The 12043-nt window shown below is 37.4% G+C and overlaps 1 protein-coding gene across 7 annotated transcripts in view; it reads left to right on the top strand.

Annotated features, from left to right (window-relative positions):
• plppr5b (phospholipid phosphatase related 5b) overlaps positions 1 to 11806 on the top strand; it is a gene marked incomplete at its 3' end in the record, with an annotated part of 50043 nt that extends 38237 nt beyond the window's left edge. For 2 of the 7 annotated variants that reach the window (XM_084398234.1, XM_084398235.1), the window contains 2 exons: positions 3747 to 3881; positions 8224 to 11525. In XM_084398234.1, coding sequence (XP_084254360.1) covers positions 3747 to 3881; positions 8224 to 8253 — 165 coding nt within the window. The other 5 variants (XM_084398232.1, XM_084398233.1, XR_014626095.1 and 2 more) reach the window with 4 other exon arrangements.
• Between the last annotated feature and the right edge of the window lie 237 nt (positions 11807 to 12043).

The raw sequence follows: 12043 nt of genomic DNA, 5'->3' as shown, positions 1-12043 counted from the left end.
GGAAAACCTGGAAGAATTTCAATGTGATTTTCAGGCCTGGAAGTCAAGAAAATAAGTAAAATTGTTCATTTGCACATTTTTGCACATTTCTATTTTTAGATATCTCTAGTGCTTATGTAAAATAGTAAAATAGCATGATGTAAACTCGCAATTGCGAGAAAAAAGTCTTGTGAGATTAAAGTCGCAGTAACTTTTATTATTTTTTATTCTTTGGTGGAAACAAGCTTCCATAATTTATTCATAATTTCTTTCATTTTAGTTTAAATGTTAGCAATTTTGTTATGTGCTTTTGTCCTTTTTCAATATTTCTATTAAGCTTTTTTTAGTTTTATTAATTGTAGTACTTCTACCTAAACTTATTTAATTTTTTTAAATATTTAAATAGTCGTAATAATAGTTTTAATATTTATAATTTACTTTATTTCATCTTTATTTCAATTAACAAATTTTTTTTTATAGTTTGTTATAGTTAAAAACAGCAACACTGAGTTGTGTGTGTATATAGCTAACATATTGTGAACAAAGTAATCTGCTAGAAATTGCATTTTATGAATACAGTATATCTTTTTTTAATTTAGTAATCATAATTAAATACAAAAGCCATAGAAACTCACTGTTCAAAATGTGTGGGAATCCTTCTCATGTAAGACTTGTGAAGCCATTCAGTAGTTTAATAACTAGCAAACTATGAGGGTGAGTAATTGATGACTGAATTTTCATTTTTTGGTAAACTAACACAAGTGACAAGCATGGAGTTGAATGGCAGAAGTCCAGAGCAAATTACATATAGCTCATTTAGCAAGGATAACAGGATAGAGAAAGGATAATGTTGGCTGGTGGGAAGCTAAGTAGAAGAACCGCTCACATACTGACATCATAGAGGGCCAGCTAAGCTTCTGCCAACATGCAGCCCTGTTGCAGACCCTCTGCTCTAGGCCTCTTTTTGCTTTGAAGCCAATTGTTTTGTGTAGAGCTGCCAAATGTAGGAAGATGGATTTCACCCTCGTTCCACCACCTACATCTGGGCACATCATGATACAGGTTTCCTCTCAGGGCACGGTAGCTTAGAGCAAATGCTAACGTGTTTGTGTCCTCTTGAGTCCAACCCCTTAAAGATTCCATGGGTTTTAGAGCACTACAATCTAGCACAATGACTTTTTTTTTTGCTAAACTGGTTTGTGGTGGGCGTTCTGGTGCAATATGGCTGCCCGTTGCATCATCCAGGTGGATGCTGCACATTTGTGGTGGTTGAGGAGATTCCCCCCTTCTATGTAAAGCGCTTTGAGTGCAGAGAAAAGCACTATATAAATGTAACAAATTAAACTGCAAGTGCATATTTTGTTTCTCTAAAGACTTGGATCATGTTATTTGGTCTAGAAAAAAATGCCGTATTTTGGGATAAAAAGGTAGCCTGAAAGGAAGTCCATGAAATTTAACTTCACATGTGGAAAATTCAGCATGTAATGTACCAAATCCCAAGCTCTCTCAACCATCCTGAGCGTGCTGAAACATCTGGAAGCACCAATTCTTGGCACATGCAAGTAGAATAACACCGCAATGGGATTTTTTTTTCATGCTAGCTGCTGATTAGGTTGGCTTGCCACAGTGAATTGATTGAAGTTCCAGACAAAAGTAAGAAAAAACTGATGTCTTGAGACAGCAAATGTGTTTACACTGCCGTTCATAAGTGTGGGGTCAGTCATTTTAATACTTTTATTCAGCAAGGATGCATAACATTGATCAAAAGTGACAGTAAAGGCATTTATAATGTTACAAAATAGTTATATTTTATAAATAAATAATATTCTTTTGAACGTTCTATTGATAAAAGAACCCTGAAAAATAAAAACTTTCACAAAAAATATTAAGCAGCACAACCATTTTTAACATTGATACTGATAGTAATAATAAATGTTTCCTGAGCTCCAAATCAGCATATTAGAATGATTTCTGAATGATCATGTGACACTGAAGACTGTGTCACATGATTAATTGTTATAATATTTCACAATATTGCTGTTTATATGGGATTTTTGATTTCTTGGTAAGCATGAGAGACTAAAAAACATTAAAAAATCTTACCGACCCCAAACTTTTGAACGGTAGTGCACACAAATTTCATGCTCAGAACAAGTTGCTTTTCAGATTTTGCAAGATGTTCACTAGTCTTGTAATACTTGGGTCTAGAGATTTAAATAATCTCGTAACTCTGAGTATGAGCAATAGTAGTAGTGATGTTTGCCTTAGCAAGCTCTGCTAATGAGAGAGTCCACTGCTTGTGATTAATATTTAAGCATTCTAATGTGTTTTCTTTATGACAGCCTCCAGCCCAATGTGCAGATAAGGCCTGATTTAAGGTAATGTCTTGAAAGAATAGATGAAAGCATCTCTCTGATCCCAAGCCCAGAAGCTATGAGCCACAAAGACTGTTTAGTGTCTGACAAACCACACAGCCACAAAGGAACGTTTTAGAGAGCTATGATATACCATTATCAAAGCTTTGGTGTCATTTCATGTGAAGATTTTGTCACAAAAACTCTCTGTCGAAAGATTTCCCTCTTTAACGATCAGAGAGTGAATTAAAAAGTTGAAAAACATTTCATAACCCTTGTCTAACTTAATTTCAGTCTCTTTCAAGATAAAGAAAAGTATTCCTGAGTGGTCTCACAGAGATTTCTCTTGTAATGAACTGTCAAACTGAGCTCTTTAATGATTATTTGATTGACTTCAGCTATTAATATGTCTGGGAATAGGCAGTGTTGGCGCTGAACAAACACTGCTGCAAGGCCACTATGGATCCTCTCCGGCGACTAAGATCGTGATTTATGAAAACATTTAGCTGCCGTTTTGTTGGGAGGAAATGCACAAAGAATCATGTGATTAGCTGACACGCTCCAATTATTGAAATTGCTTGTGCTAAGCTTTCTCGTCACGTTAGGAGCCCACTCTACAAGATATCAGCCTCATTTGTACCATTAGTGATTCAAACACGCTCTGTTTAGCTGGAGATCCTGAAGCTGCATATGTGACAGCAGAATATAAACTACCAACAGAATATGTGACCTACTTTGGCCCTTGGCTGCTGTGTTGGAGCTTTTTATTAATATCATCAACAGCTTTTGCACAGAAGTCGGAAAAGCAGATGCTCAGCAACATACACGTTTAGATTGAAGAAATATATACAGCAAGCTGTGCAAGCAGAACACACAGTGAGGGTTTATGTAAAGCTTCACTATAAAGCTCTTATGTGTCTGTCTGTCTGTTTGTCCTATCTATCTATCTATCTATCTATCTAATTATATGAGTGGGAAGAGAAGTTGCTATGTTCCTCTTTATGGGTCGAGGACTCTCACATGACTGCCAGCAAATTACTATTATTTCTTTCTTCTCTCTTCTCACTGTGACACTAGATTGTCCCTGACTGTGCACCCTACACGGTGGCTTTGTATTAAGTGTGTGCTTTTATGCTGTCTGCTCCATTGAAAGTGCAGCTGTATTGTGTTGACGCTGTATTCCAGAGCTTCATCACAATCAACAATGGGCACGAATCCTTACATTCACCCCTGCTTTCACCTAATTCATATTTTGCTTGATACAATAATATTTTAGAATTCCATCTTTCTTTCATTGTACACTGGCACTCATGCAGGTGTTCCTTTCAAAGTTACATATTTTAGACTGTCATATTTATTTATTAAGTCAACTTAAAATCTCAGTTAATTTAGTTGCATTTTTTATGTTTTCAGGTGGTGTGTGTGGTCCATAACTTCAAAGGCAAACATCTGCTGAATGATGATCCCCCACAGGACAACCTAAGTGACAATCCAATGATCAGCTCGCCCAGGGTTGAGAGTCCGTTGGAGAAGTACATCGCCTCACAGGTAATGACAAAAGCACAGCTGAAATCTGTGGATGCTGTCAAATGAACTGACACACGGTACATGGCCTGTGTGCAGAGTGTTGAATCAGCTCTCAAGGGTCCCAATTGTGTCAGTTTGAGCACTCATATCAACAAGATGTGTATCCATGCGCTCCTGTCCCTCAGGTGACAGAACTGAGAATGGATGATGAGGAGTCCCACACTCTGAAAGACCGTCTCCTGAGTTTCTTTAGCTGGATCACAGGCAAAAGCAGCCGCTTCAGACACCTGCAGAACACAAGGCAATAAACGTATGCGCACCTGTGTGAGGAGCTCAGGCTGCCAAACCTCTGGAGTACAATGACACGTCATTAAATCCCAGTTAAAACCCAATCATGTTCATTTCAAATGAACAGAACAATTACCTGTACCTAATTACAGTGTACCCAGAGCGTTGGCATCTCCGGCTGCATGTTTTCAAGTCCTTTGCAGTTCAGTCTTTGGTGTTGCATCTGATCTTGTTCTGAACTTAAATGTATATGTATATAGTGGGGAGAACAAGTATTTGATACACTGCCGATTTTGCAGGTTTTCCCACTTACAAAGCATGTAGAGGTCTGTAATTTTTATCGAGTGATGGAATCTAAAACGAAAATCCAGAAAATCACATTGTATGATTTTTAAGTAATTAATTTGCATTTTATTGCATGACATAAGTATTTGATACATCAGAAAAGCAGAACTTAATATTTGGTACAGAAACCTTTGTTTGCAATTACAGAGATCATACGTTTCCTGTAGTTCTTGACCAGGTTTGCACACACTGCAGCAGGGATTTTGGCCCACTCCTCCATACAGACCTTCTCCAGATCCTTCAGGTTTCAGGGTTGTCGCTGGGCAATACGGACTTTCAGCTCCCTCCAAAGATTTTCTGTTGGGATGGTGTTCTTGGGGTTGTACTCATCCTTCTTCTTCCTCCAAACACGGCGAGTGGAGTTTAGACCAAAAAGCTCTATTTTTGTCTCATCAGACCACATGAACTTCTCCCATTCCTCCTCTGGATCATCCAGATGGTCATTGGCAAACTTCAGACGGGCCTGGACATGCGCTGGCTTGAGCAGGGGGACCTTGCGTGCGCTGCAGGATTTTAATCCATGACGGCGTAGTGTGTTACTAATGGTTTTCTTTGAGACTGTGGTCCCAGCTCTCTTCAGGTCATTGACCAGGTCCTGCCGTGTAGTTCTGGGCTGATCCCTCACCTTCCTCATGATCATTGATGCCCCACGAGGTGAGATCTTGCATGGTGCCCCAGACCGAGGGAGACTGACCGTCATCTTGAACTTCTTCCATTTTCTAATAATTGCGCCAACAGTCGTTGCCTTCTCACCAAGCTGCTTGCCTATTGTCCTGTAGCCCATCCCAGCATTGTGCAGGTCTACAATTTTATCCCTTACACAGCTCTCTGGTCTTGGCCATTGTGGAGAGGTTGGAGTCTGTTTGATTGAGTGTGTGGACAGGTGTCTTTTATACAGGTAACGAGTTCAAACAGGTGCAGTTAATACAGGAAATGAGTGGAGAACAGGAGGGCTTCTTAAAGAAAAACGAACAGGTCTGTGAGAGCCGGAATTCTTACTGGTTGGTAGGTGATCAAATACTTATGTCATGCAATAAAATGCGAATTAATTATTTAAAAATCATACAATGTGATTTTCGTTTTTGTCTCTCACAGTTGAAGTGTACCTATGATAAAAATTACAGACCTCTACATGTTTTGTTAGTAGGAAAACCTGCAAAATCGGCAGCGTATCAAATACTTGTTCTCCCCACTGTATATGTATATGTAGGATTAAGGGATGTAGAATATGGTCATGCAGAATAAGGCATTAAATTGTGCTTAAAAAGTACTAATAAACAGCCAATATGCTAGTACTTTTGCAAACTAATAAGCAACTAGTTAATAGTGAGTCTCTTTGCACGTCCTTTTTCGGTTTCCCAGTTAAATTAAGCTTATTTTTTTCCAGCCCTTGACGTTATTGTATGAATACCCATGAACTGAATGTGTGTTCAATGTGTTTGGTTATGAAATGTATGAAAAACACATTTATTAGCTGAAAGATATCATTTTAATAGATAATTTTGTTAAAGGATAAGGGCCTTCATTGAGGTTCTTTGTTTGTACACTGGGAAAATTCAATTGATAATCACCGCAAGACTTAAACTTTTTTGCAATATACCTGAGAGTCATGTCATTTAAAGCTTTTTCTAATCTAATAAGGATTCCTCGGACGCACAGTTGCTTCCAGTTCGGTTTCTTTCATAGATGGTGCTCCAAAAATACCTTTAAAAACCTGATCTGAAACCTGGTGTTGGTGTTTGAGTTGAGTGACCTAAAAATTCCGCACCTCGAATAGAAATCGAAACTACTAAGCCCTAAGAGACTTTAAAAACCTCCATTCCTGAGTCTGCATTTAGCACCCTAGCAGCCGTTATCCCCCATGGCAGAGAGTCAGACTTCGTGTTCAGCTTTTAATTAAGCCACAGGCCACCGCTGAGATCCGAAACACTGTAATTAAACTGCAACTATGGCCCTTTAAACGTTTCTTTATGCATCTTGCACGTAAGCAAATGAGAGAATAATTTAATCCCAGATTGCTGTTTTGATTTCTCTTGGCAGAATATAAGGGATTAAATGTTGTTCTTGTTTGCTTATTCAGCTACAACGAACCATTTGGGAACAATGTCGGTTCACAGATGGTTTATTGAAATGCAGAGAATGAATGTGTAGGATATTGAGGGCACTTTCGGCCAATAAAAATGCTAATCTTCTGTTTCTTCTTTAGTCAATGGTGCAAATTGAAAATAATTATTTGTGATATCAGTCGATCCATGTAGATAAGGTTTGGATGCAATAAGGCCCTGTGAGGTTTCTGGAATGGATGGAAAACAGACAATTTCACTTTGCTTTCTGCTGAAATATCCCCCAGACAGATTGCTGTCAGAAACCATAATGCTGTTGAAAGTGGGAGGACAAGGCGAGGAAAATCCACATCTCTGTTTTGTCTCTTCAAATCACAGAGACTTCTGGATCACGGCAAATATGACTGGAAGCTAGAAATAATTTGCTTGGGAAAATCCACCCCGCATTCTCTGGCGAGGTCACAGTGTATATATCAGCGATATGACCTGCGGAGCGCTTTTCTGTGATCGTTCTTCATGTTCCCTGAATCTCTGATGAGAACAGAGAGAAACAGAACATTGCGTTTCAGAATAGAGTTTAAACTGGAGTCATATTACGCCCCATCAGTGCTGACTGAAACGATCTGTCTTCTGGTTCTCAGGACTCATTTTCTTTCAGATTGGGCCCACAAACTGGTAGCATAAGGTTAAACAGAACCATTAGTGTTTGCTGTTACCAGGTCCTTGTGGTCAGCCTCATGCAGGAACTTCAGCTGCATGTAAAACCAATAAAATAATACAGAGATATTTTGGCCCAAGCAAAGCTATATTTACAACCTACACATGGGTGCTCATATCAGACATTTTTTACTTGGTTGACTACATTTGGTTTGGACCTAAGCTTGGTTTGTTTTGTTTGTGTGAAACCCGATTACTGAATTTTGATGGTCAACAAGGAACCGTACACGGGTCTGCTTGCAAACCAGGTTTATATTTTTTAGTATAATGCGAAATATTGAACAGCAATATTGATAATAATAAGAAATATTTCTTGAGCAGCAAATTAGCATATTAGAAAGATTTTTGAAGGATGATGTGACACTGAAGTCTTGAGTAATGATGCTGGAAATACAGCTTTTTATTTTTGATCAGATAAATGCAGCCTTAGTGAGCATAAGAAACGTCTTTCAAAAACATTTCAATATTTTACAGACCCCAAACATTTGAACAGCAGTGCACTTTTGTTTTAAAGTGACGTGAACACTTTCTATTTTTCTTCTCTTTCAATATTTTTTTCTTGTTTTCCAGTAAAAATGTCTAAACATCCTTACGAAGTGAAATTGCTTCTCCAAAGTTTTTAGAACTTATACAGTTAGCTTATTAATAACATTTTATTAATATACATAAACAGTTTTTTTTTTTTTTTTTTTTACCCCATTGACAAATATTCATTTATTTTTGTGAACATGAATGTAACAATTCTTATTGGAAAACAAGACAGATGTTTTTTGCAGTGTACTTGGCTACTAGCCACACTTGTGTGAAAAGTGTCAATGTCTATCTCCTCAAACCTTGTGTGGAAGCGGTTTGCATCTAAAAGAGTCTGTCCTTGTGCAAAGTAGATTTGATGTGTTTGATGTCCTCAAGTTTTTACTGACGTCCCTCCTTCTGTCTAACTCTGTCAACAGAATCACATCGCCTTCGCTGAGATCACGTGACCTTGAGTCGGCGGTGTGGCAGACACACTGGACATCCACGCTGTTTACCGTCCAGTCCCGATAGTCACGGCTCAACGCTAACGCAGTGGTCATATTCTCTATGGTGTCGTTTTGGATCGCTCTGCCCTTGCTTTGTGTGTGTGTGGAAATCTTGGTCCTGTCTACTAATAAGTATTACCATCACGCAACTAATGACTGAAGCTTCACACTTCACATTTCCCAGACTGGCTCCGTTGGCTTTATTGCAGACCAAGCTCTAGAGCTCAGAATATCAGAATATTGCTCACGTATATGGAGAGCGTGTGTGTCTGTGTTTATGGGATTTCTGGCAGGTTGATGCGAATATCTACCTGTGGAATTAAAAATGGACTTGTATTTGTGGATATGTGTGTTTTCTTCGTCTGCTTATATTCCAGAAAGTGTTTATTCCTATATGAATTTGTTTCTTTTTAGAGCTTGCATTGGATGAGTGAAAACATATGGAAGCCTGTTTCTGCCTCAGAGTAAAAAAAGGTAATTGTGACTTTATTTCTTGGAATTGTGACACTATATTTCACAATGTGACATTTGGTAACACTCTATTTTGACTGACTTTGAACTACATGTCAACTAACTTTCATTAGAGTAATAGTAGACTTACTATCTGAAAACACTTTATTTTGATGGTCCCTCAACAGACATTCTACTGACTATATAAGTAACCCTAAAGCCTGGTTTATACTGGCCATATACTGGCACGAGTGCGAAGGTGCACACGGCAAATCATTAATTATCTCATAATTGTGACTATTTCTCCTAATTGCAACATTATATCTCACAATTGTAATTATTTCTCCTAATTGCGACTTTATATCTCACAACCTTTTTTTTTCAAATTGTCACAATTGCGACTTTTACTAATAATTTTAATTTTATGTCTTACAATATGAATTTAATTCTCTTAATTGCAACTTAATATCTCACAATTGCGACTTTATTTCTTAGAATTTTGACTTTTTTCACCAAAAATGACTAAATCTCACAATTGCAACTTTATTTGTTATAATTGTGATTTTATATCTCACAATTGCGACTTTATTTCACGTAATTGTGACTTTATCTCACAACTACAGCTTTATATCTCATAATTGGGATTTTAATATCTGACTATTTCTTTTAATTGCAACATTATATTTCACAACTGTGACTATTCCTCGTAATTGCGACTTGTGACTACTGTACATCACAATTGCAACTTTTACTCATAATTGTGATTTTATATCTCACAGTGTGACTTTATTCTTGATAATTACCTATTTTATTTTTTACTCTGAGGCAGAATTTTGCTTCCATACATGCGTAAATACACTGTGTCCACGAAAATAAGGCAGAAAATAAGCTAAAAATACCAGTTGAAAGCTCACATTAAAAGAATACCAAAGCTCAGATAAACTCAAGTACTCACCTACTGTACTAGCAGCAAAAAAAAGCAGTTCCAGATCCATTGGTTAGAGCCAAGTATATTATCAACTTTACCCAGTGGCCAATGGACATTCACAGTGAAGCTGCGTGCAAACCGTAATCACCCAGCTGTGAAAGACTGATCATCTGCTAAGACAATCATCAGCCATCTCACTAGAATAATGAGTCGGTCCATTTAACCAGTGCTTGACATAATGATACTCGCATAGGCATTTGTTTCACACTGTTTTAATGGCCAGCAAACCTTTCATAGATGAACGATATTGTAAATGTTAAGGAAATAATAATTCAGAAAGCCACCTTTTTCTCCTGTGATCTTTAAAACCAAACCATGATACCTCATGTGTAAAGATGTGGATATAAATTAGTCACTTGCGTTATTTTATTTTGAAAAGATGCAGTTCTTCGCTAACTTATATTTCAGATCTCTGGCCCTGTGTTTCAGTCATGTGTTGGTGCCGTTTAAAGGAATATTCTGGGTTATCTTTAGATTAATGTCTACATCTAGCATCGGTTTAATGCTGTTAATGACCACTAATTCAAGTTGTAAAAACGTGTTTAGAGTAATACATTTAAAATGAAGGCCTAGTAGGTATGTGGGCTGAAGCAGATTCTTAGATTTTTCTATTTATCACAGTTTCCACAAAACCATTAAGCGGCACAACTGTTTTCAACATTAGTAATAATAATTTCTTGAGGAGCAAATCATCATATTAGAATGATCTCTGAAGGATCATGTGACACTAAAGACTGGAGTAATGATGCTGAAAATTCATCTTTGCATCACAGGAATAAATTATATCTAATAAAATATTAAATAATAACAGTTAATATAAATGTATAAAAAATATAATAAAAAAGTTCATTTCAATTGTAATAATATTTCACTATATCACTGTTTTACTGTATTTTTGAGCAAATAAATGCAGCCTTGGTGTGCATGAAATACATAAAATAAACGTACAGACCCCAAACTTTTCAACGGCGGTATATGTTATCCACAGGTCCGGATTATGGTCTCACAAGTCCATAAAGTAACCCAGAAGATTCCTTTGGTTCTTGATTAAATATACGGTTCCCCTTATCCTGCTGATGTGACCGAACCTTAAAAGAGCAATAATGTGTTTCTCCTTATCTCATTAGAAAATTCCTATTTGGCTTCCCCTCAAATGGTATGTATTTTTTTTTATTATTATTATATATACATATATAAGTGTGATAAATGGTATATTATTCCTAAAGCACTAAACAGAAGTCTGGGATAGCTGCACTTAAAAATGCATAAATTGTAAATGAAAGCGAGCAGCGCCTGCAGCAGTATTAAAATGAAACATGGTGTGTACAGTGTAAATGCACATGACTGTAATTTTTGTCAGAGATTATCGATGTTTATTTTCTTATGTTTGTGCTGTACATGTATGTGTGGCTGGGGGTTTGTGGGCATACCTGTAAGTACATATTGTACTGTATTTATCATTGACATTCTTTGATCTTAGCTGTAGTATCACACTGGTTTACTGTATACAAATGGATGTTTTTGTATTTATTTTATGTTCCATATGTTTTACAGCTTGTGCAGACGTTTTGGTTGTTAAAAGATGTTCTTTCAACCTCAAAAGTTTTTTTTAACTTCTGATTCCTATATTTTCCTCTCCCATCCCACCTCCAAAATCATTCCTAAATGGTTTATTTGGATACTCTAGAATGGATTTACCACAAAATCAACGTGAATCCATGAATTCATGACCTTTTACACTGTAGAGACGATGAAAATTAAAGTTTGACTAAAAAAATATATTCTAAAGCCTGTGGTGTTTTTCTTTGGCCAGCGCTTCACTGATGTGTACGGACTTTAAAGCAAAGGACGTCTTATATTAAACGCTCTCAGAAGCGTTTAAAGAGCCCTGTGGGATCGCTGGCCCCTGACCTCTGAAAAATTGCCTGGTTTGCTCTGGAGAACCTGTAAAATATGAGAGAAAGTGACGTGGTGTGGAGGGGATTCGGTGTTCTTCGGCCATCCTGACTGATACCGAATGTCCTGTGGAGCAACAAACAGACAAACAAGCAATCAGAAAAGATGGAGCGTTTTCACCAGCCCACATTTATTACTGTCACTCAACAGGGTTAAAGGGAACGTCTCTCTCCTCCCTCCCCACATCACAAGGATTGATTCTTTTCCGAAGGGAAACGCATTCTCCTGCGCTGAGATTCCCTCCTTTTTTATATCTCCAATCTGACTGCTCTCTTGAAACCATTGGCGAACTGCCGTGAAACACGCCGCATGGGCTTAGGAAAGTCTTTTTATCTTTTGAGAGCTTGTTTTAAAGGT

Source organism: Rutilus rutilus, assembly GCF_951802725.1.
Source record: "Rutilus rutilus genome assembly, chromosome: 24".
NCBI lineage: Eukaryota > Metazoa > Chordata > Actinopteri > Cypriniformes > Leuciscidae > Rutilus > Rutilus rutilus.
Note: the sequence above shows the minus strand (reverse complement) of the source record. Positions and strands in the feature narration are given on the sequence as shown.